Source organism: Xenopus laevis, chromosome 7S (genome assembly GCF_017654675.1).
Source record: "Xenopus laevis strain J_2021 chromosome 7S, Xenopus_laevis_v10.1, whole genome shotgun sequence".
NCBI lineage: Eukaryota > Metazoa > Chordata > Amphibia > Anura > Pipidae > Xenopus > Xenopus laevis.
Genome location: NC_054384.1, coordinates 85,346,159 through 85,369,403, shown reverse-complemented (window position 1 = coordinate 85,369,403; position 23,245 = coordinate 85,346,159). Strand labels below are relative to the sequence as shown.

The 23,245-nt window shown below is 33.3% G+C and overlaps 1 protein-coding gene across 2 annotated transcripts in view; it reads right to left on the bottom strand.

The window, feature by feature from the left end:
• The window catches only part of ajap1.S (adherens junctions associated protein 1 S homeolog), a 132,041-nt gene that overhangs the window by 9,422 nt on the left and 99,374 nt on the right, over positions 1-23,245 (bottom strand). For both annotated transcript variants that reach the window (XM_041571474.1, XM_041571475.1), the window contains one exon: positions 13,228-13,470. In XM_041571474.1, coding sequence (XP_041427408.1) covers positions 13,228-13,470 — 243 coding nt within the window. The remainder of the gene's footprint in view (positions 1-13,227; positions 13,471-23,245) is intronic.

The window sequence follows — 23,245 nt, the reverse complement described above, 5'->3', positions numbered from 1 at the left end:
TTGAAACTTTCTAGAGATATCCATTAAACGCTTTCAAAAGTTTGTATCTGCCTATTCTGAATTCAGAAGTAATTTATAATACATAATGGATTCATGGGGACACTAGTATGTACTACCCAAGTTCCAGCGTAACACCTAATACAAGTACTAAGTATAGGAATCTCTCACACAAGAGTATGCTATATGTGTTTGGGTTTATATGATTAAACAGGTGCAACCAGCAAGTACCACAGTCCAGGTAGTTCATGAATTAATTGGTAGAACATTAAAGCTTTCTGTGGTTTGGTTGTGAAGTATGCATTTTCTAATCTGTTAAAAGGGTTATCTATAACACAAGCTAAATCTCTACAGCAAATTCATATAGAAATATGATACAGAACACATTCTGTCAAGATACTGTTTGGAGGCCAATGCTTCCCACAAAGCATCACTTTAAAGCCAAATGAAAAGCAATGAACCCTTTACAATTGAGACATGCACACAGATGAGAAAAGTAATTGATGACAACATACAATGCCCAACAAGATGCAAATATTTTAAATAGAAAATAAATTTTTTTAAAAAGTACAGTCATCCAGTTTGGACTACTGGGGTACATTTTAATTTAAATGTACATGTGTGAAATGGTTTGAAAATTCTTGCCAATCATTAATTGGACATGCCATCAATTTCAAACTTAAAATCCATAATCCCAAGGTCTATTCAATGAAAATTCTTAAAGCTTATCCCTTATTCAAATAAAGTTACCACAAACAGGACATGCAATCTTTTATTTACAGAGTGAAAATTTCATTGTGTGTAAAATTCCTAAAATGCAGGAGTCATGATTGCTCACAAACAGCTGCAAAGTTGAAGACTTACCTATAATATATATAATTCAATATTATTATTGAATTATATATACATGTGTAAGGCCTAAAACCGATTCACTGGACAATAATATATAACAAAAATATAAATATTGAAGAACAAACTAAATTGCTATTTTTAACACATACCGTTTAACTCTTTTTATAGAGCTTCATCTGTGTAATCAAAATATGTTTTTGATTATGGTATTAGATTTACAGGAAATATTATTGCTTCCTTGAATGTGATTAAAAGACTGCTTGAAGACATTATCTGGTTCTAGAAAATGAATATTCTACTTTTTATTCAGTAATTGTCCTCCCAGACCCATGTTTTTAGTTATATATAATAATTCTTTAACAATATTACTAATCAGTGATATGATCTCATTTCTTCTCAATTTAGTCATCACAAGGTTCAGTCTGCATATAAAGTCAATACATAAACCTTTATAGGGTTATTTATCAAAGTCCGAATTTATCTCAATATTTTCTGCTACAAACTCCGATCATATCCGCTCTGGTTTTTTACGCTTATTTATTATTACATTTTATTATTATTATTTACAACTAGCTTTGCGGGGAAAATTCGATTTTCACAAATTTTTCTGACTTTTTCATCTGATTTTCATGATTTTTTTGGAATTTTCACATGAAAACTCTGAAAACTTCGGGGTATTACACGAAACCCAGCGCACATCAAAAAATCATTAGGACTTCTCCCATCGACTTATATGCAAACTTAACAGGTCTGAGATGGCAGATTTTCAGATTTGGACTTTTCCATCCTCTGGGTTTGATAAATTCCGAAAAATGTGTGATTTTTTAAGTCTGATTTTATTAAAAAATATCACTAATTTTTCGTGATTTTTGCATTCAGAGTTTAATAAATAACTCCCTAAATGTTGAAGCATCACTGCTAAATAAAATTTGGAATAATCTTTAGCTAAAGTAATGCATACATTCACTTAAGACTTTGTGTAGGTAGTAACAGAACTGCCATGTGTGGGAGCTTAGGAATGTTTCCCCAGATTTATAAAAAATATATATCTCCTGTACAAGGTTCCACAAAGCTACTGTGTACATATTTGCCAGTACAAGTGTCTATGAAGCAAATTTAGTATGTCTATAAAATTGGATTTGTAATGAAACCCGTTACATTGTTTAGAATATTATATTCTATGTTATATTAAGTTACTGCTCAGTTTAATTTTTAACAGCTTCTAATTCATTTCAGCATGGAAAAAAAGTGTCTGAATTATTTTTGCATTAGGGAGTAAGGATCCCGATGGGTCATTGTTTTAAATGCTTATCAGATTTATCTAGGGTCTAATTTTGAGTTCCCTAAATGTTGAAGCATCACTGCTAAATAAAATTTGGAATAATCTTTAGCTAAAGTAATGCATACATTCACTTAAGACTTTGTGTAGGTAGTAACAGAACTGCCATGTGTGGGAGCTTAGGAATGTTTCCCCAGATTTATAAAAAATATATATCTCCTGTACAAGGTTCCACAAAGCTACTGTGTACATATTTGCCAGTACAAGTGTCTATGAAGCAAATTTAGTATGTCTATAAAATTGGATTTGTAATGAAACCCGTTACATTTTTTAGAATATTATATTCTATGTTATATTAAGTTACTGCTCAGTTTAATTTTTAACAGCTTCTAATTCATTTCAGCATGGAAAAAAAGTGTCTGAATTATTTTTGCATTAGGGAGTAAGGATCCAGATGGGTCATTGTTTTAAATGCTTATCAGATTTATCTAGGGTCTAATTTTGAGTTCATTGGAGTTTGTAAAAACTCCCATGAACTCAAAATTAAAAAAAACGACCAATCAAAATTTTTATTTGAATCAAATTTGATTCAAGTTTTTTCACCAAAAAAAATAGATTTTCAGGATGTCTCCAAATGACTCCAAATGATTCCAGGATGTCCCCCATAGGCTAAAACAGCAATTTGGCAGGTTTAAGGTGGTAAAATTTGAATTCTTAAAGGCCCAGTACATTTTGAAATTCATTAATTTTTTTTAAAACTGGAATTGAATTTTAACTATTCCTTAATCGAATTACACTAAAATAAATTTGAAAATTCAAATTTTAAATTCAAATTTGATTTCAAAATTTGAATTTTCACTTCGACTATTGATAAATCTGCCCCTAAGTGAACAAATATGGTGGTCTAATGAATAGACACAAGTTTTTTTTGTGTGTCAATTTATTGAAAGCTTTTCTGACAGTCAGGAATTTTTAATAAATGGTCAGTATATCAAACTGCAGGGAATGTTTTAATAAAGTTAGATCCATCACACTCATCAATCTGCAATTGCTTGTTGGAATTCTAAAAGTACTACCAATTATCAGACTGATGAACATGATACACTGAATAATAGATAACATTTAACAGGACACAGCTTTTCAAAACATTTAAACTCATATTAACATTTCACATATTGTTCTCTCTATACAACAACAGTTACAATAAAAAACATAGATTCTGTATTTCTTATGTAGGTGAGTATTTTATGTGTCAGAAATGACAAATCTTCCCTGCAAATACATGCTCAAAATATTCAATATACACACATTTTCATTTAATATTTTTATCCTGCAATTTCTGAAATATGTTCATGGATAATGTATATTTTGTTCAGTATTAGTAAATAAGAATATAATTTAAAAAGTATTACTATGATTTATTCTGAAATTATTTCATAGCTAATTGTCACAAAAAGCACAGTGGCATGCCTGTAAACACTAGTGATGGGCGAATTTATTCGCCAGGCGCAAATTCGCGGTGAATTTGCGCGATTCGCCGGCAGTGAATAAATTCGCGAAATGCACACGAAAATTCGTGGCAAAAATTCGCCGGCGTCAAAAAATTTTTTTTCGAAAAACCGGACGCCGGCGTCAAAAACGAGACGCCGCCGCCGTTTTGCAAATTTTTCGGCGAACCGAAACGGCGCAAATTCGCCCATCACTAGTAAACACACCAGGGGGCAGATTTATCAAGGGTCAAATTGAAAAATTCAAAATTAGAATTTTTGAGTTTTTTTATGGTCAAAACTGTCAAATTTGACTATGGGGTTATTCAAACTAGATTTGAGTTTTTAGAAAAATTCTAATTAGATTGTCATGATTTATCATACTCTGGCCCTTTAAGAACTCAAATTTGACTATTCGCCAATCGCAACCTAAAACCTGCCAAATTGCTGTTTTAGTCAATGGGAGAGTTCCAGAGATTAATTTTGAGTTGTTTTCAGCCTTCCTAACATTTAAGTTCTTGAAATGAGTTTTTTAAATTAGAATCGAATTCTATCGAATTCTATTAAATTTTAAAAATCTAGAATAAAGTTTTTTAAATTTAAATCCAATTCAAATTTAATTCGATTTAAATTTAAAAAATTGATTCGAGTTTTCTAGTTTTTGGGTCGATTCTATTCATCGAGTTTTAAAAAACAAGATTTCATTAATACATTTTAATTGGTCAAATTTAGAGTTCATGGGAGTTTTAAAAAACATGAATTTGAAATTCGACTTTTGATAAATATGTCTCAACATGTAATTATATTCAAACTAGGGTGTAGTTGTCATTGAAGAAAATGCTTATTCCCTATTAGCAAAAGTTATAAACTTATCAGTAATCATTGCTGTCATTAATATTAATCATCACTAAAATGATTAAAATTACCATCAGTATGTAGCTGCATAAATTTTCCTGAAAAGCGTTTGAATTTCCCATTGGATAGATCCAGTATCAAATGTGTAGATCCAATATGAATAGTAATCAGGGGGTTATTTACTAAAACCCAAGTTTTTCTGGTCATGAGAAAATACAGATCTTTAGTGGGAAAATAATGTTTTTTGGGCATCAAATTAGAAAAATTTGTATGATTTGAATTTTTTTCAAGATTTTATTGAGTCTTTTCCCACACTGAATTTTTTGAGTTATTTTATTGATATACTGTATACGGCAAAATTGTGGATGGGAGTTTGGTTACATTTGTTTTAATAAAATAATGATAAAATTTCAAGTTTAAGTAAATAACCCCCTGTAAGGAAAAATGCAACAAATGGACTTGTATGCCATTTTGCATTTCAGGAAGACATAAGAGCAATATTTCATATTTCTTAGGAAAAATAGCATGTAGTGTTGACATAAACTATGAATAATGATTGTTCAAAATAATTCATGTCACTTTATCTTGATCAACAAATAGAACCTCAAGCTCCTTTACTGGAACTCAATGTGTTTACTAATTAATTGCTTCCAATGTTTGAGTGCAGTTTAAAAAAAGATCATGTTCTGTAATATAATTCTAGGTAAACAGCAACAAGTTTCAGGACTGTTTATATTTCTGACTGCTAAATCAGTTTTAAGAGGGTCAGAGATTTAAAGAGGTAACTCACCTTGATATTAATTCTTACTATATTATAGTCAGAATTATTCTAAAGCAATTTGCGATTACTTTTTAATTTTTGATTTTTTTCAATAAATTACCCTGGTAACCAGGAAGTAGTTTATAAGTCAGAATGGGAAATTAATGAATAAAATAGGAACTGAAAATTAAAACTAATAGCAATAGGGATGGGCGAATTTTTTCGCCTTGTTTCGCCGAAAAAATTACACCCATAGAGTTGTATGGCGTCATGCCTCAAAATAAAAAGACACGCGTCAAAAAAATTTCTTTGACACCCATAGACTTTAATGGGCGTCAGTCGACATTTCGCCGGCGGCAAATTTTTGGCGAAACAAAATGGGTCAAATTTGCCCATCCCTAAATAGCAACAATAAAATTGAAACTTTACAAGTTTTTTGGTGTCAGGGCCCGAGGCCTTAAAAATCAGGCACCTTTTTCAGTTTCAGTCTGAAACTAGGCAGAATAAAAGTTCTAAGAATTCTAAAACCATCCAAAATAAATAATGAAGGCTAAAGGGATAGGTAATTCTTTAACTTTTTAAATGTTATTTTAAAGGTAGTTCTTCTAAGCAACACTATACCATATGCTACATAATACTGACAACAGTTTCATAAAAATATATTCAGTTTGAACATGCCATATATATAGATTTTTCTTAAATAGAAATTATTTCCTCCACTACCTTGTAAAAAGGACAGGTTTGATATACAGTTTTGAGCTAGATAAATTCAGTATAGGAAACTTCAAGTTAGATATTAATCCTACAGAATAAAAACTTTTTGTCTCAAAATGATTTCAAGATATCTCAGAATATGCCAAATAAATAAAAAATTAAATATCTATAAGATGATACAAAAATGTAAGACAGGTTTGTGGGCACTAAAATACAAGTGCACTGATAAACATACCTAAAGCATATCAAAAGATAGCACTCAAATGTTTTTTTAAGTTAAGGAGCAAATAAAAAAATAATTTTCAAATACATACATAATAATAATAGATTACAAAAGTTAAGCAGAGACTTTGCTGTAAGGGTGTTAGCTGTAATATTTTACCAACTTCTTGCATTTTTGGCAGTTGTCATAGTAGTTTCGGGTGTTCCTTTTTTGTTCTTGGTGGACTTTATTTAGATATGAATCTTTGTTCCATTTACTTTACGTAATACTGTCTAAGCTTCTGCTTTTTTAAAGACAATGGGGCAAATTTCCTAAATGGCGAACTAGCTAACGCTAGTGAAAATTCGCCAGGGTGACGTCATTTTGCCACTTCGCTGATTTACTAACGGTAGTGTAATGTAGTTGCTGCAGCATACATGTCCAAGCGCAACTTCACAACCGTTTGGTAACCTGTGCGCAACTTCAGATCTTCGTGAATTTATTCAGCAAAGGGAATTTTTCCCTGGCAAAGTGTGGCAAAGTGCAGCGAAGCCATCGCTAGCGCATTTTCACCGATTTTAGTGAATTTGCCCCAATGTCAGACCCTAAACATCGTATTATTCCACATACAATTCATCCTTTGGACATATTACTTACAACCCAAGTTTCTGAAAGAAGTACATTCTATTTCTTTTAGATCTGTAAATAAATATGCAACATGTGTTTATTCTTTATAAACAAGTAGATGCTGTAGTCAAATATAATCTGCATTGATTTAAAAAAAAAAAAAAAAGCAAACCATGGGTATTTAAAAGTGATAACGTCTTGAAGTGGTATTCAATTTTGACATTGAAGTAAGAATATGGGTTCAGTAAGGATATGTCCTATTTTATATTTCTGTAAAATTACTCTAGATTAAACAAAAGATGGATTAAGATAGATAAAAATCATATGAGCAAAGGTTTTAAACTGATATATCGGCAATTTTTTATAAGAATGCTATGTTTGCATTTAAGATCTGTTGCCATTATGGATGTTTTACTAACATAGGTGCTAAACTATACCAATAAAATTAGAAAAATAGCATCCATTTCGTAATTATTTTTGTCTGGTCTACAACCAGAGTTAAAAGTTATAAGACAGTTATAAGAGATGTATTGCTTGAATTGGGTTACTGGTAGGGATGGGAGATTTTGACCCGTTTTGCCTTGCCAAAAATTTGCCACAAACGAAATGATGTTGACGCCCATTAAGTCTATTGGCGTCAAAAATGTTTTGATGCACGGCAAATTTTTCAGGTGCTATAACTTTTTTAATTATAAGGCAGGGAGATGGCATACTGAGTCTGGGGGTGAATGGGCAGAAGGGTGGAAGTGCTGGTGTGGTTGATAAAGGGTGGTTCATGCGCCTCAGGAAGCGGCAATTCTGCTGCTATCCGTAACTCCCATATTGCTCTTGGGGAGACGGTCACAGAAGGAGAAGGGTGGTGCGGGAGAAAGCAGGAGGAAGCGGGTATCCTGCGCTATATCATACAGCCCATTCCTCCGGGACCTGACTAACTCTCTGCTAACACTGCACAGTGATGTACGCATCTAGAGGGAGCGGTGCGGTTTCAATGTAGTGGACCGTATCAGTAATTGATTTAAACACAGTACTGGCCAAACTCGCGGTGGTCAATACTGATTGTGATACCGGGAGGGTTGAATCCACGGGGGTACTATCATAAGTGCCAGAAGCAAAGCAAGTGTGAAACTGGCAGTGCTGAAATGCTAAGCAAGCTAAGTCAACTACGTTGGTGATATCCGTGGTTCTGAACCAACATACTACCTGTGTTTCAGAATTAAATACACTGTGTAATAGATACAGACAGTATCAGCGGCGCTATAATCAATTTAAACACGCCATTGACCTCACCTTACCGCACCACAAACTGATTTAACAGTGTTCATAATAACTGGGATTATCAATCCAGCATAGAATTTTTTTTTACCGTTTATAAACTGAGGACCTAGGGTCATAACAGCTTTTCTTGCCTAATCTTTCTTTTATACACTTATTTTCGGTTTTATTTTAATTACTAGAAGTAAAAGTTACGTTTTATTTCAATTTGGGATTCTCAGATGGAGAAATTGGGATGGTGCAACCTATGGGCCATCCTTTTTCTTTTTGACTTATCTATATACCCTGTGACTCTGCACACCACAAATTTGCTTCTATATCTCGAACAATGGAAGGTGCTACCTAGCATTTCTTTGACACATATGTTTCTGAATGTTTTACTTTTGTTTGTCTATAAAGACATTTGAATATGTGAATATAAACAAAGGTCCAGGAGTGGTTTTCCAGGACTTATTGATATGGCATGGTACAGAGAGATTGACAAATTGATAATGTGGTGACATTATATAAAAGGGGTTTTCACTCTAAGCCTGAAAAATATAGGCCTGTTAAATTGACATTAGTGGTAGGAAAGCTAAGGGATAAGATACTTAAATACATTGTAAATGGCAATACTATACATTTGTGCCAGCATCTATGCATAGCAGATCTTCCAGACAAATGCCTTTATCTTGAGGTAGCAGTGGAAGCCAGCTGCTTAGATTTTGCTAAAACATTTGATACAATATAATACAATACTATATATTTGTACCAAAATCTATAAGTAATAGATCTTGGCCAACAAATGTAAGCAGAAACTAAGACATGGGTTGGCTGTGCTTGCAAGCTAGATTTAGCTAAATACTTTGATACAGTGCAACACACGAGTTACTGATTAAATTTAGGAATATTGGCCTGGAACATAATTATTGCTCATGGATAGAAAACTAATTGATGAATTGATTACAAAGCCTGGTGGTAAAAGGAACGTTTTCTAATTGGACCATTAGGCTCTGCTTTTGGTCCTTTCATTTTTAATTTGTTTATTAATGACCTAGAAGTGGGCATTGTATATACTATTTCTCCTTTTGACGATGATACTAAACTGTGAAAACAATAAGTTCCATCTAGAATAAGCAGCAAACTAGCAAATAAGGTTCTACAGTATGTTGATAAAATCAAGGTAATGCACTTTGGTAAAAAGAACATAAATATGAGTCACTCAGTGGCTACTAAAGCAAATATTGACTGGGTTGCATAAAAAAGGGAATTAACTCAATGGATGAATACATTATTTTGTTAGAACCCTGGTCTCTTTGTGTATGCAGTGTAATTTTGGGCCTCAATCCTTAAAAAACATAAATGAGCTGGAAATAGAGCAAAGGTATGCAACTAGACTGGTAAAAGGTATGGAACAATCAAACTATAAAGTGGGGATTTGGGATTTAAAATCCAAAGTAATAATGTAGCTATTTAATACTGTGTGATAAAAGAATATTGTAATTTGCAATTATGTTGATGTATATTTTGTCTTTATTTATTATGCAATAAAAATCTTTTTGGAAAAAAAAAGGAAAAAAAAGAAAGCTATTTAATACTAACAAGAAACTATTAGTTATTATTTGGGTAGTTAAATATATAGCATCAGATACATTATCAGATATACCAGACAGACTGAAATGGTGACAATGGAATAAAATAAATGTTATATTTAATATATACACTTCATACTGCCAATTAAACGTATATGGTATGTTCTACCACCACGCTACTTATGGGCTATATTTGAAATTATATACTGTAGGTATATAAAGCAACTTTATACAAATTAACTGTATACGAAAATAAATCTATTTCTACTCTACTCTGAAAATCTCAAACAGTTTAGCCTCAAAATAAATCTACTTTTAAGGAATCATTGTTTTTTTTTTTTAAATATACATATATGCTATGGATTATGATCAAAAATGAATTCTCCTTTAGAGACATAATACACATTGTCACCATAAATTAAGAGGATATTTGAGGCTAGCTTTGTTTGATTATAGAGCTTCTCTACTGTCCTATTTGTTGATCAAGAAAGTGAAAGAACAAAGTTCTGGTAGAAGAATTTGTATACACACACACACACTGTAAAAACATAGTTATATTTTCATTGTCAATGCTTTCTACCAACAATATTCCAAATGTCAATTCAAGGTATGATGTGTACCTAAAATGAACAATGAAACAATGATCACATAAGCATGCTCCTATTGTACTGTACTGTACTTTTTTGATTGAGTTGATACATTCATACAGAGAGGCCTATTTATCAACAGTCTCATTTTAGTGGTTTTTGAAGCCATGAATAAACTCACTTTCTCTAAAACCATGAATGACATGGAATTTATTAAAAGATCCGAATTTAAAAATCTTGAATGAAAACCAGCACTGAATAAACATTTTAGTGGTTTTAGAGGTTTTCGAAACCACAAAGAAACTCACAAATTCTAAAGCCTCAAATGAAATTATTAAAAGTTTAGATTACAAAAAGTGCAAGATAAAAAAAAAGCACTGAAAAAAAAAACCTAAATACCGCAGCTTTAAAATTGTTAAGAATTTAAAAATGTTTTTTGGTCAATTTCTAGCAAAAAAAATCCGAAAAGCTCATAACATTCTGATAACAAAAAAAACAAACACATACAAAAAGTATTGTAAAAATGATACCTATATTGGCGAACAATAAAAATACATTGCAAGCTTTCGGAGCATCAAGGCCCTTTCGCCAGGCAAAATACAAATGAAAGCTGGAAAGGCACAGCATATACACTGTTAGATCATTAAAAGGTATTCATGGGCAAATAATTAGGATCTTTTTAGAAATATAGGAAAACCCCAAGTTTTTCGTGATTCGTGAAAATTAAATCACAAGTTTGATTGTTAGTAAATGCCCATAAGGTTTTTTCAAACCATTCTTAGTAAAAACAAAATGGTAAAACCTCTAAAAGATTGAATTGATTTAAAAAGGTCCAGTATGATCAGCACAACTCCAATGACTTCTATAGCACCTCTAAAACTTTTACCTGGTGAATTTGTATAGTAGAGTTTTTTGTGTTTTTTATATTTTAGGGCAGATTTATCAAAACCCGAGTTTGTGAAAAAAGGAAAAAAACTGACAAAACTGGAGCAATTTTTTCTCTAATGCTAGCTTATTTAAGGAAAAAAGCAACAAAATATTCCCTGTGTTAATTTTTTTTCTCAAAAATCTAAAATGTTTTGATACATGTAAAAAAAATAAAGTTGTTAGAGAACATTCATATTAACATCTATAAACTCTTAGCCAGCTTTTATCTTCTGAGTTTTTTTCTGGTGACCTTTCGTGTCTTTTCCTTTAATAAAATTCTTATTATTTGAGGTTTTGGAAAATACTTGTGCATTTTTTCTGCTTCCGTGTTTTTTCTCTGCTTTTTTCTCGAATCAATTTATAAAGGGGCTGACGAATCAGCCTCTTTATCAATCTTGAATTTTTTGAGTTTTAAAGAAATACAGTATATAAAAAAACACACATTTTTAGAGATTTGTGTAAAAAATTAAAGAAATGTGAATGTTAGTAAATAGGCTCCACTGGTTAGAAATTTGATTTGATCACACTGTTCCATTTGGTCTAACCACCTTTTCTTTAAAGATGGACTGTAATAATTAATAGTAATAATAATAAACCAACATTTTTTTTTCTTTTTGAACATTATTTAATTTAATCATTGCTCCTCTGTAAAAAAAAAGATGTGCATTTTGTTGCTTCTATTTCAGTGTATGTACAGGTATTAATTCTATTTAAAGAAAAAATAATTAGAGACCACACAGGTCTTTAAAATTATATTACACACACATTTAGAATTCACAATATAGTGTAATTGCGTAATGCTACATGGCAAAATGTAATATTTGCATTTTTTGGGAAATTTTTATTTCATGTACAAGATATGACTTTACATGCCATTAGGGATGGGTGAATTTATTTCGCCTTATTTTCGCATGGTGTCATGCGTCAAAAAAAATGTCACCGCGCGACAAAATGTTTTTGACTCCCATATACTTTAATGGGCGTTGGCGACATTTCGCCGGCAGCGAATTTTTGGCGAAACGAAACTGGTCAAATTTGCCCATTCCTATGCCATTAAAATCTTTTTAAATTTGGGGAAGAGCAGGGTTGCCATGCGATATGATTGCATTATTGTTTTTATTTTTCCTAAACTCTTCTAAAGTCATCATGCAAGGCTAGCATTAATATAAACTAAGGGTATAATAAAAAAAAACATAATGCATTAATTTGCAGTTAAATTTGCATTTTCTTTAGTGAGCATTGTAAAGTTTCAGAATTGTTCTTGAAATTTAAACTGTTTTAAAGCCGTATGTTAATGAGAAACACAGCAGTTTTGGGAGCTTTGCATGCTGCTTCCGCACACTTTTCCAGGCAATATTAGTACACAAATACAGTTCCTGTGCACTTGCATTTCTTTTTTATTTTATGTTACGTATAGGTGCAAAAACATTCCTGTGTTCCATTAGCCTTAGCTAGTGAGAATATACAGGGTTACTAAAACACTTTTGGGGGAATGTTCTAAAAGTCGCAAAGAGAAAAACAATTTGCCCAAATAATAAAAACTTCTCATTTCGCAATGTAATATTCTTCCTTAAACTGTTATTGGATTGCGAATTTTATTTGTGAATTGCACGTTTTAATTGCTTGCTTGTAAGAAGTGCTTGAAGGTGTCAAGCTTTTGGAGCAACCATAACTTAAGTAAGAACTTTTATTACATTCACTGTGTACTGGTACAAACTATAACATTCACAAACCTTTTTGCACTGTCGGAAGTGGTCGCTAAAATGTTTCTGGTTTCGAAAAAGCTATAATAAATTTATGCAAAGGAAAATTTGTTTGCGCAAAGGCATAACGTTTCATATTGTGAATATTTTTTCAGTTACGGACTTTTATTACATTCCCCTATTTTAGTAAATAGTACAACCAGGGACTGCCCCCGCTGCTTTTCTGGAGTAAGGGAGGATTTTATTTTCTGAGGAGAATTTGCGATAGCTTCATATTATTTATTTAACTCATTCTCTGGATCAACTAGAACTATCCATCTATATCTAAACAGACATACACACAAAGCTAAGGTATATGGAAATATAAAGCATTATTGCTGAATATCTGTCTCACCTATTGCCATTGAATGTGGTCTTAAATGCTCCAGTTTGATACAAAGCCTCATCTGTGTATACAGGTACGGGCGTCCTTATGCATTCATGGGAGCAGTGAAGAGTTTCATTGTATGCTGTGAATATATCCATATTGCTGGGAACACTAGCTGGAGTAAAGTCAGTCAAGTTCTGACAACTTTCTTCTTGCTGATTTATCTTCCTCTGGTGGTTGTTACGCCTGGCATTTCCACTTTGTGCACAGCTAGAAAAGAAACAATAAAACAACTTTTTAAAATAAAAAAATTATCCATACAATAAATAGAGTGAATAAAAATATATGTTGCAATAATTATACTGTACATCAGACCATTCTAATACTTTAGTTAATACTGAAATCACGAAAAAAAGAGGTTTGTATTCAACTTCATATGTTATTATATTTTCTCCATTGTGTATTTGGCCCCCATGAGCTCCTCCTAACACTTCATTTGAGTTTGAAAGGCCTGCTATAGACACATTTAGTTAATTTTACCGTATGTTCATTTTGTTCTGCTACAGTGTGTTTTTAAATAATTTTTCTATTATTCATAATATATTTCTATCCCCTATTTAAATTAAGTGACTTCAGCATATCATAAAGTAGCAGTAGACATTTGAATTTACTGATTTAAACAAAACAGGGGCTTAAAATTCATTAAAGGACAACATACACCTTCAAACCCCTCCCCCTCTTGAACTGCACCACTGGGGACCCCCCAAATATGGGCATCTGCTGTACCTTCTGACGAATATAAAAAGCAAGGGAAAGCAGTATGGCTGGTTGATGCCAACTGCTTTGGGTTCTTTTTTCTGAAATTGCCAACAATGCACTTGAACAGCTGAAGCCAGGTCTAGATTGACTTCATTTATTGGGTGGGTTTAAAATACTGTACCATTGACTGAAGCCTGGCTCAGAGTAACAATGATGTTGTCTCCTGATTACTGAGCCACAAATTGTCTATTCAAGATAATATGTTTATTGTATGTATAGGGCATTACTCCAAAGCAGTTAAAAGAGAAGTTAAAAATGTTAAGCACATAAGGTATAATATTTAACTGTGGTTATAGTCTAAAATATATTCCATTTCACTGTGCAGCACAGTATTTCCTAAGAGTAAGACATGATTTATTTTCTTATATAAATAGTTTTGGTCATTGTCAGTGATGGGGAATTTCGCTGCGTAATTCTGCATTTTGCCATCTGCAAATTTTGTCTAGAAAAATTTGCCTTGACAAAAAAACACCCATTAACTTTAATGCATTTGGACAAAAAAGTAGCCATAAGAAACAACAGGCATTGACTTTAATAAATTTGAAGTGAGAAAAATTGTAACTGTCATTGAAAATTATATCTGGAACGGTCCAAATCCTAAGACGGACGAATGGCTAGTGTCAGAGGGTTGATAGTTGTCACCCCCGCCCTCTATGACGCCATAACGCTATAGGGCCCAAGGCAGGATGGACTATAAGGGCTAATGGTCAACTGTGGACAATGGTCACTCATATAACTTATACTAGGCCATACAAATTAATGATCTCCACTCTGTTACTTAGATTCCAGAGTGTCAGCATGTCTCTTATGCCCTTTTGCATAAGTGTTGCTCAATAGCTGTCTGTACCACAATGGCTATGTTTAGCCAATAGCTGATTGCGAGACCGTGGACAGTTGGAACCAGAAATCTCTTATGTTGCAAAACGGCACATCTTACAGGAATGTATAAATGTATATGCCAGTAAGTCTCCTCGCCAGACCATGTATGGTATTTCCGTGAACCCCTTGTCATAATTACTGTAAATGCCTTCTGAAAGTTATATAACGCTTGGACCAAGAGGTGTGTCTTTGGTAAGTCCTTGGGTGACATTCTGTGTGTTACTCCAACATCTTACCCAGACAAAACTGTTATGTTGTATTATGTATGAATAAATTGCCTGACTATTACTAAAGGTTTTCCTTTACTGAGTTTTGTCTTACACGAGGTCAAAATGGTACTACTAAAAATACCATCATTTGGTGACCCGCCGACTGTGATCCAGTTTTTTTCCAGTCATTTTTTTCAGGCAATGGAGGGCTCCAGGCTGTGCTACTGGAGTGTACCCAAGGAGCTTTGTTCTCGGAGGTCTGTAGTGTCCCCGTGGATATTTCTTTTCCAGGAAGGTTTTCCCGTGGAGCTTTACTCCTCGATGGTTGATTCACGCGCGTAAGTGCCCCTGGGTGGGGTATATATGTTTTTTCTAACTTCTTCTTTTGCCTATTGTTCTGTTAATTGTTGTGTTAATCAGCTGAAATTATCTGCCATTCATGATAGGAATCCGTAGTTTCCTTCCTGTTTTTGTATTTTGTACGTCTCTTATTCCTTATCATGAAGTGTAGTCTAAAACATCTTGAAATAGAAATTACACATGTACTGTATGTTGTTTGATGAATGCAAAAGGATCCATGAATGTTGAATGTTTGCCTAGCCGAATGCATGAATAACTTTAGTGTAACTGTCATCTGTGTGATGGTGTACATGAGAGAATTTGTGGCTCTATCTCAGAGTCTGCTTGCTGTTTAGGAGTTTTTCTGCGGTTCCTGTTTATGGGGCGACCTAGCAGGCCAGAAATACGGAAAACTAGGTTTTCTGAAGGAAATTCTTTAGAGTGTGAAGCGTGAATCACTTTCCTGTCCGTTTGAATTGTCAGATGAAAAACGAGAGCCATACAAACATTTAGGTGTTGTCTGCAACTTCAAACCTATTTTCTCCCTTTCCACTCAATTGTAAGCCTGTTCTAAATTACAGAGAAAAGTATAACATAATTTTTTCCTGCAGGTGACTCCAGTTTATATGTCTGTTTGTTTGCCCTGTTTGTTTTATAAACCAATGTTAATAGCTCGCTGCTAAGCTTTTTTTGCATCCTACAGGTCTGTTAGAGCATATTTTGAATGTAATACTTGTGTGTATGTTAGAAAGAAAAGGACTTGACTTGACGGTTATATGACTTTGATGTGTCTGTAATGAATATGTGTACCTTACTGTTTTTGGTTCTCTTTAATGTTTATATGTTTTCATAGGTACCTCTTGTAATATAATATTTGTTCTATGTGTCTGTCACTAAAATATTGTCATTTTGTCTTAGACTATCATGTCACTATTCGTATCTAATCCTTATATTGTCTTCTTTGTTATTATTCTCGTAGTAACATTAGTTCTCTTGTGTATTTCTGTTTGTGAATGGGTTACTCGTAAATAAGGTTAATTCACTCCACTTGTCTTTCTTGTGTTAAAAGAAATATTAGTGTTGTCTCTTTAAATGTTCTCTGTTATAGTTTTTTGTCTCAAACTAACCTTACTTCTCTTTTTTGTCTTTATGGGTCAGATTGATAACTCTTTTCTAAGTGTATTATGTTTGACTTGTGATCTGAAAAAAAAACATGTTCCATCAGTTTAGAATATCTAACAATCCTCCTAGATATGCTAGTTGAGTGCCCAAATCATTTTAAGTTTCAAAGCCTTTGTTAAGTGTCACAGTGGAGGGGACAAGACTGCGTTTTCCTGGCCAGAAGGCGATAGTATTCTTCCCTCACAAATTGAAATTCTACTGTGACAGATAAAGGATATGTGTAAGGGCAGCTATTTTACTATACAAATTGCATGCTATTAGATCTAGCAGGCTTATGCCAACCAATGGAAAATGATATTTCTCACATATACTTCAGCTGAGACATTACACCTATTCTCTGCTCCTTGCTCAGCAAACTTAGATCCAGTCCTTTATATGGATACTAAGCAGCAATTAAATGCCATTTTGAATGTACCTATTGGCAATTTTAGAGTGACACCGGGTTACACAATCTCAGAACTTTTGGTTCCACAGACGGTGCAGCCCCAGTAATGAAGATTCTTATTGAGCTAATGGTTCAGAATGTTTTAAGCTTATTAACAGTAGTACTTCCCCTGAATATTATGAAGACAAACGTCCTGACGACCAAATAAATCAGTTGTTTCACACTGAAGTACTTAACGGTGCATTAGACTTACAGCACCCTTTAAGAGGAAATCTAGTTCATAGTCCAATTAATAACAAGAAGGATTCTGTTTGCTGGTACTGTCATAAAAACTAGATTTCCCAGAATCCTCCGTTGCACAATATTTCAGATGCTCCAACGTCTCTCACTGTTTTGTAACTTCCTCTTTTGTCAGGCAGCTGGCTCAGGAAATTTTAACCACAGCAAATATTTTTAACTTTACCATTTCATACTCATCTGTATTTTTTTTTTCTGTATCTCCTGCATCTGGATCTTTTTCACCAACATGAAGGTAAACTTGACGCAGTTTGATTCTATACCCGATTCACTCATTGGTACAGGTTAAATTGTTTTCATTATTCTCTAGACAGATGTGAATCTATTATTTCATATTATTGTACTGCATTTGCAGTACAACAAGAGGGGAGTATTATATTGTGGGTTATGTTGTTGTTACTATTTTTTCTAATTAAATAAGCTTCAGTTCATAAAAATGCAGCTTATGTGCTTGTGCCGCTGCTACAGAAAAAATTCTCCCGTAATCTTTGCACTTGTGTATCTTGCATCACAAGTCTGCAAGTGTAAGAAAATGCAGAAGTGACTTCGATTTATTGTTGATTTTATCTGATAACCAGTAATTTCACTACCAAATTTGTAGAAATAAATGATGCTACTAAAATGGGTCTATGTCATTCTCATTTAGGCTAAAAATATAAAAATATATATAAAGGTACAAGAGAGAACTTGTTAAATGTTTTTCCTGGTTATGATTAATCAATATTATTTTGTTATAAGAAGGAAACAGTACAGGTTGTATTTGATAGTTTACATAATTAAATTTTCGATTCTGTTACAAATTTGCAAATATCACTGATCTTAAGTGGAGTTGTGTCTTTGTACCATCCCACTTCCAACAACACAATCACTGGCAGCATTTGGTTGGATTTATTCCCAGCTGTCCTGTCAATTCTCTGCAACAATCCTATCAGGTGTTGTGGACTCTCTCCATTTGAATTAACCACAAGAAAACAAAAGTCCTTCACTCATATCATAAATGTACAACCACTTCTCATTACTGACAGCTCATACAGTTTCATTAGAGTTCTTTAGCTAGTACATTAGATAAGTCAGTATTACCAGAACACCAGATATTGTCACATTGTCTCTTTGTTTCCAGGTTGGTGATCTGAGCAAAATTCCATCAGTAGCTGTTGAGATTATTCCAATCCATTCCAAATAGAACAGCTATCACTGATCACACCACTCATTGAAAGAAACTCTGCATACATACAAAGAGCCATTTCCAAGTTTGCCATTCATATCTGTGATGCCTTTACATTTTTGCCTTTCCTAATATCGAAACTATGGACTGATTATGAACTCTAAAAAAAAGAAAAAAAAACTGTACAGAGACTGCTGCATTGACTGAATACAAGTGACTGTTGAATATTTCTTCATATGCCTATCCACAGCCATGATGTCTCTCTGATTGGACTTTCCCCTATAATGAACTGATGGACTGATATTGAAACGGGTTAATTTTAAGGTTTAGATTCATACAGTATTGAATGTGATATAGTTAAATTGTGTGCAATTTATAAGAACAATGGGAATGTGATAATGTAACATTTTCACTATATGTTTAGTTTTAAATTAGTTATGAAAACAACAAAGGTAAAATTGTATCTGGTTAAACAGTTTTTAGAAGGGAAGTTTCCTGTAATTACTTATTATTGTATTATTGCCCCAGGTCCTCAGCTCTATATGTAGCCGGTTGTGTGTAAACAGCACTGATGTAGAAAAAAGAGAAAAAAAAATGATAGACCCCATAATAATAGAACTCTGTCATGTGCTAATATTAGTATTGAGTAGAGTCTAGATTCCAAGAATAGTCCCGCCCATAATAAACTAAGCTCTATAGTTAGTATAGGTTTGGGTATATAGAATCTGTGTGAAAATAGGGAGGGGTGTATGTATGGATGCTGGGTTTTCATTTGGAGGGGTTGAAATTGATGGACTTTGTCTTTTTTTCAACCCAATTTAAATATGTACGTAACTATAAACATAGAGGTTGTTCAAATAAATAGAGTAGCTGACCAAAATAGTATGATTTTAGATTAGCATGTATTTTGATAGGAAAAAGAAGGTTGTACTCATATTGTTTCTGAAATGTTTGTTGAATGTCATATAGTCAAAGTTTTAGAGCTGAAACAATAAGTATAATCTTTTTATAGAACAGTTCAGTTATTCCAAATGATTAGGTAAAATTTTATAGCTGGTTAAACAACTCCATTGAAAGTTTCATTAAGTGTATCCATGTCATCCTAGCATTAATACTTGGTCTATATTTCTCTGTTAGAATTTGTGCTATAAATACCTCCCCCCAACTTCTGCTCTCGTTTGATTTACATCTATAAGATAAAGCTTTTCGCAGCCGTATGTGGGGAGGTTTGAAAGAAAGAAAGAATAATTTTTTACTTTTCAATAGTAATGAAATCAGTATTCTATTAGTCTGTTATAACATGTTACATGTATATTATATATTCTTTGTCATTTTTATAGGGTTTTCTGTTCCCAACTGCACTTAACCAAGTTATTTCATGAAACAGGATGTATCTGTAGCTCCCTAGCTTCCTGTTTTTTCTTTTCACTGATTTCAGCTTTCAGCTGCACTTCTGTATTGGTGCTGCCACAACAGTTGAACTGTAACTCACAACAGCATACACCACTGTCCCATTTATAATAGATCTCCCTTGTTCCTGGGGGTCCTCTCAGCACTCTTACTGTGCCTGTAATTCCTAATATGAAACATATTTAATGTTTCAAGAGAGGTAATGTCATTGAAAATTATATCTGGAACGGTCCAAATCCTAAGACGGACGAATGGCTAGTGTCAGAGGGTTGATAGTTGTCACCCCCGCCCTCTATGACGCCATAACGCTATAGGGCCCAAGGCAGGATGGACTATAAGGGCTAACGGTCAACTGTGGTCAATGGTCACTCATATAACTTATACTAGGCCATACAAATTAATGATCTCCACTCTGTTACTTAGATTCCAGAGTGTCAGCATGTCTCTTATGCCCTTTTGCATAAGTGTTGCTCAATAGCTGTCTGTACCACAATGGCTATGTTTAGCCAATAGCTGATTGCGAGACCGTGGACAGTTGGAACCAGAAATCTCTTATGTTGCAAAACTGCACATCTTACAGGAATGTATAAATGTATATGCCAGTAAGTCTCCTCGCCAGACCATGTATGGTATTTCCGTGAACCCCTTGTCATAATTACTGTAAATGCCTTCTGAAAGTTATATAACGCTTGGACCAAGAGGTGTGTCTTTGGTAAGTCCTTGGGTGACATTCTGTGTGTTACTCCAACAGCTTACCCAGACAAAACTGTTATGTTGTATTATGTATGAATAAATTGCCTGACTATTACTAAAGGTTTTCCTTTACTGAGTTTTGTCTTACACTAGGTCAAAATGGTACTACTAAAAATACCATCATAACACGCGTAAACATTTTTTCGCAAATTTTGCGGTGAAGCAAAACAGGACTGATTTGCTCATCAATAGTCATTGTCATGTGCACTCCTTGTACAGTGAAATTAAGCATATTTCTTGGTAAATGCAATGGAAATTGTAGAAATAGACAGGCAGAGGGATCATGCAGCTTCAATTAGTTAAACATAGTTAAGCATAATTTCCTGTATATAGTGCAACATACATTTTATCATAAAAGATGACCTGAACTATAGTAATGTTATTTACCAGAATGTCCTAATCATTCTGAATAATATACTGTATGTCATATCTGTGTATTCACCTGTTTTGCCAGTACCCTGTGCTCAGGGCCAGGCCAAGCCTACTGGGCGCCTTGGACAACTCGGTGTGCACATGCGCGACATGGGAGAGGGGAGAGATTGAGAGAGGAGAGCAGCAGAGGGTAGCAAACAGGCAAATATATAAAAAAATATTAAATAAAACTAGGGGGAACGTGAATACCTTTATTATTTGTAATAGGCTGACAAGCTCAAAAAATGTAAAAAAACTTGAAATTTAATAATTAGTTCAATTGTTGCCCACTGACTTTTACATGACCTTGCAAGCTTTCATTTTTACATTCTAGTTATTCACATTTTTTTCACATATTAAATATTCTAACTTTTTAAACCATAATTCAAATTCTTGATCTTTAGTGCAGATCAATGCTAATCATGGAAAAAAATGAAAATACAAACTGATAAATAATCTCCTTACAAATTCTTATAAGAAAATATAGTACAATAACTAAAATGCTGCGCGTTTGAAAGTTTACTTAATTAAACTTTTTTCCTCTGAACTCCTCACTAGTGTCAGATCAATTTCTCTCCCACTGTTGATATTTTACCACAGTCATACTCTCTAGGCCTTCAAGATATTGCCAGCATCCTGGGGCCTATAATTACTATAACATGATGATTACTTATGTTTGCATGAATACTACAATATCCAATAAAAAAACTCCACAGGTGGCTGTGGAAGAAAGCAATAATGTATTTTTCCCCCAAATTATTTTTTGTAAATTCAAAGTCTATTCAAGTATGTTGAATGTAGGTATTAAAGGAAGTGTTAAAGCTTAAGTTTTTCCTGTTTGCACCTCCCTTTTCCTCTCTCTCTCTCTCTTTGCATTCTTAGGGGCAGATTTATCAAAGGTGAAGGTGAATCTTTTAATTAAAAAAAAGCAAAATTTCAAGCAATTTTTGTGTACTTCGACTAGGAAATAGTCCAAATTCGATTTGAATTAAAAAAAAGTGAAAATTAGAATATCAAAATTTATTATGTACCGTCTCTTTAAAAATTAGTCTTCGACCATTCAACATCTAAAACCTGCTGAATAGCTGTTTTAGCCTATGGGGACCTCCTACAGCATATTTGGAGTCAATTTGTGGACTTTGAGAAATCAAAGTTTTAATGGGGAAAACTTTGATTCAAATTCGATCGAATGCGTTATTACTTTGATTTGTACAATTCCAATTCGGCCAAATATGGACCTATTCGATCTAAAACGGACCTGTTCGTCCAAAAAAAAGATGTACTTAATTTTTAGTTGGTCTTTTTGAATTCAAATTGCAAAGTTTTTCAAATTCGAAATTCAACCCTTGATAAATATGCCCCTTAATGTTATATTTTGTATTTAATCATATACAGAATGTGCCCAAGCATTTACCATTCGAAGTTTAAGGTATGACTATATTTATTTTAACACACTTAGGGGCAGATTTGTCAATTGTCTAATTTCAAGTTTATGGAATTTTCTCATTCATTTATTAAAAAAACAAAAAAATCCTTTTTTAAAAAAACGGGGAATAGGATCAAGCTGCAAATTCAAATCAAATTCAAATTTAATCAAATTCAAGATTTTTCACCCCCAAAAAAATTATTATTTTTTTTTAAATATTTTTTTTATTCGGATCACAACATGTTTCGGATCTACATGGATCCTTTTTTATTTTTAAAAAGGATTCATGTAGATCCGAAACATGTTGTGATCCGAATGAAATTTGTTGCAGCAGAGCCTGCCTACTGTGTGCTCCATTCTACATTATTTGACATCTAAGACCAGTTGTATCAAGTTGTCTATTGAATTAATAATTCGTTTGAATTGATTTCATTAAAAAAAACCCACATCTCCCATTCTTACTGTAATTATGATGGTGTAGCAACTTATCATCAATTCCTAAGACAATCAGGTTGATTTTTCACTTGTTCTTTACTCTGATAAAGATTAGCATTGCAAAGGAAGATGGATAGTCTAATTTTCTATGCAATAAGAATTTAACATGAATGGTTTGTTTTAGAGAATTATGGGGAAGTCAGTGTAGATAGGGATGTGGTATTAAAATGGTAACACCTAGCTTCTGCTACAAATAAAAAAGAACTAAAGATCTAATGCTGTGTAAATAAAGGAGACTTCAGTTATTCAGACATGAAGGGGCCCATTCACTAAGT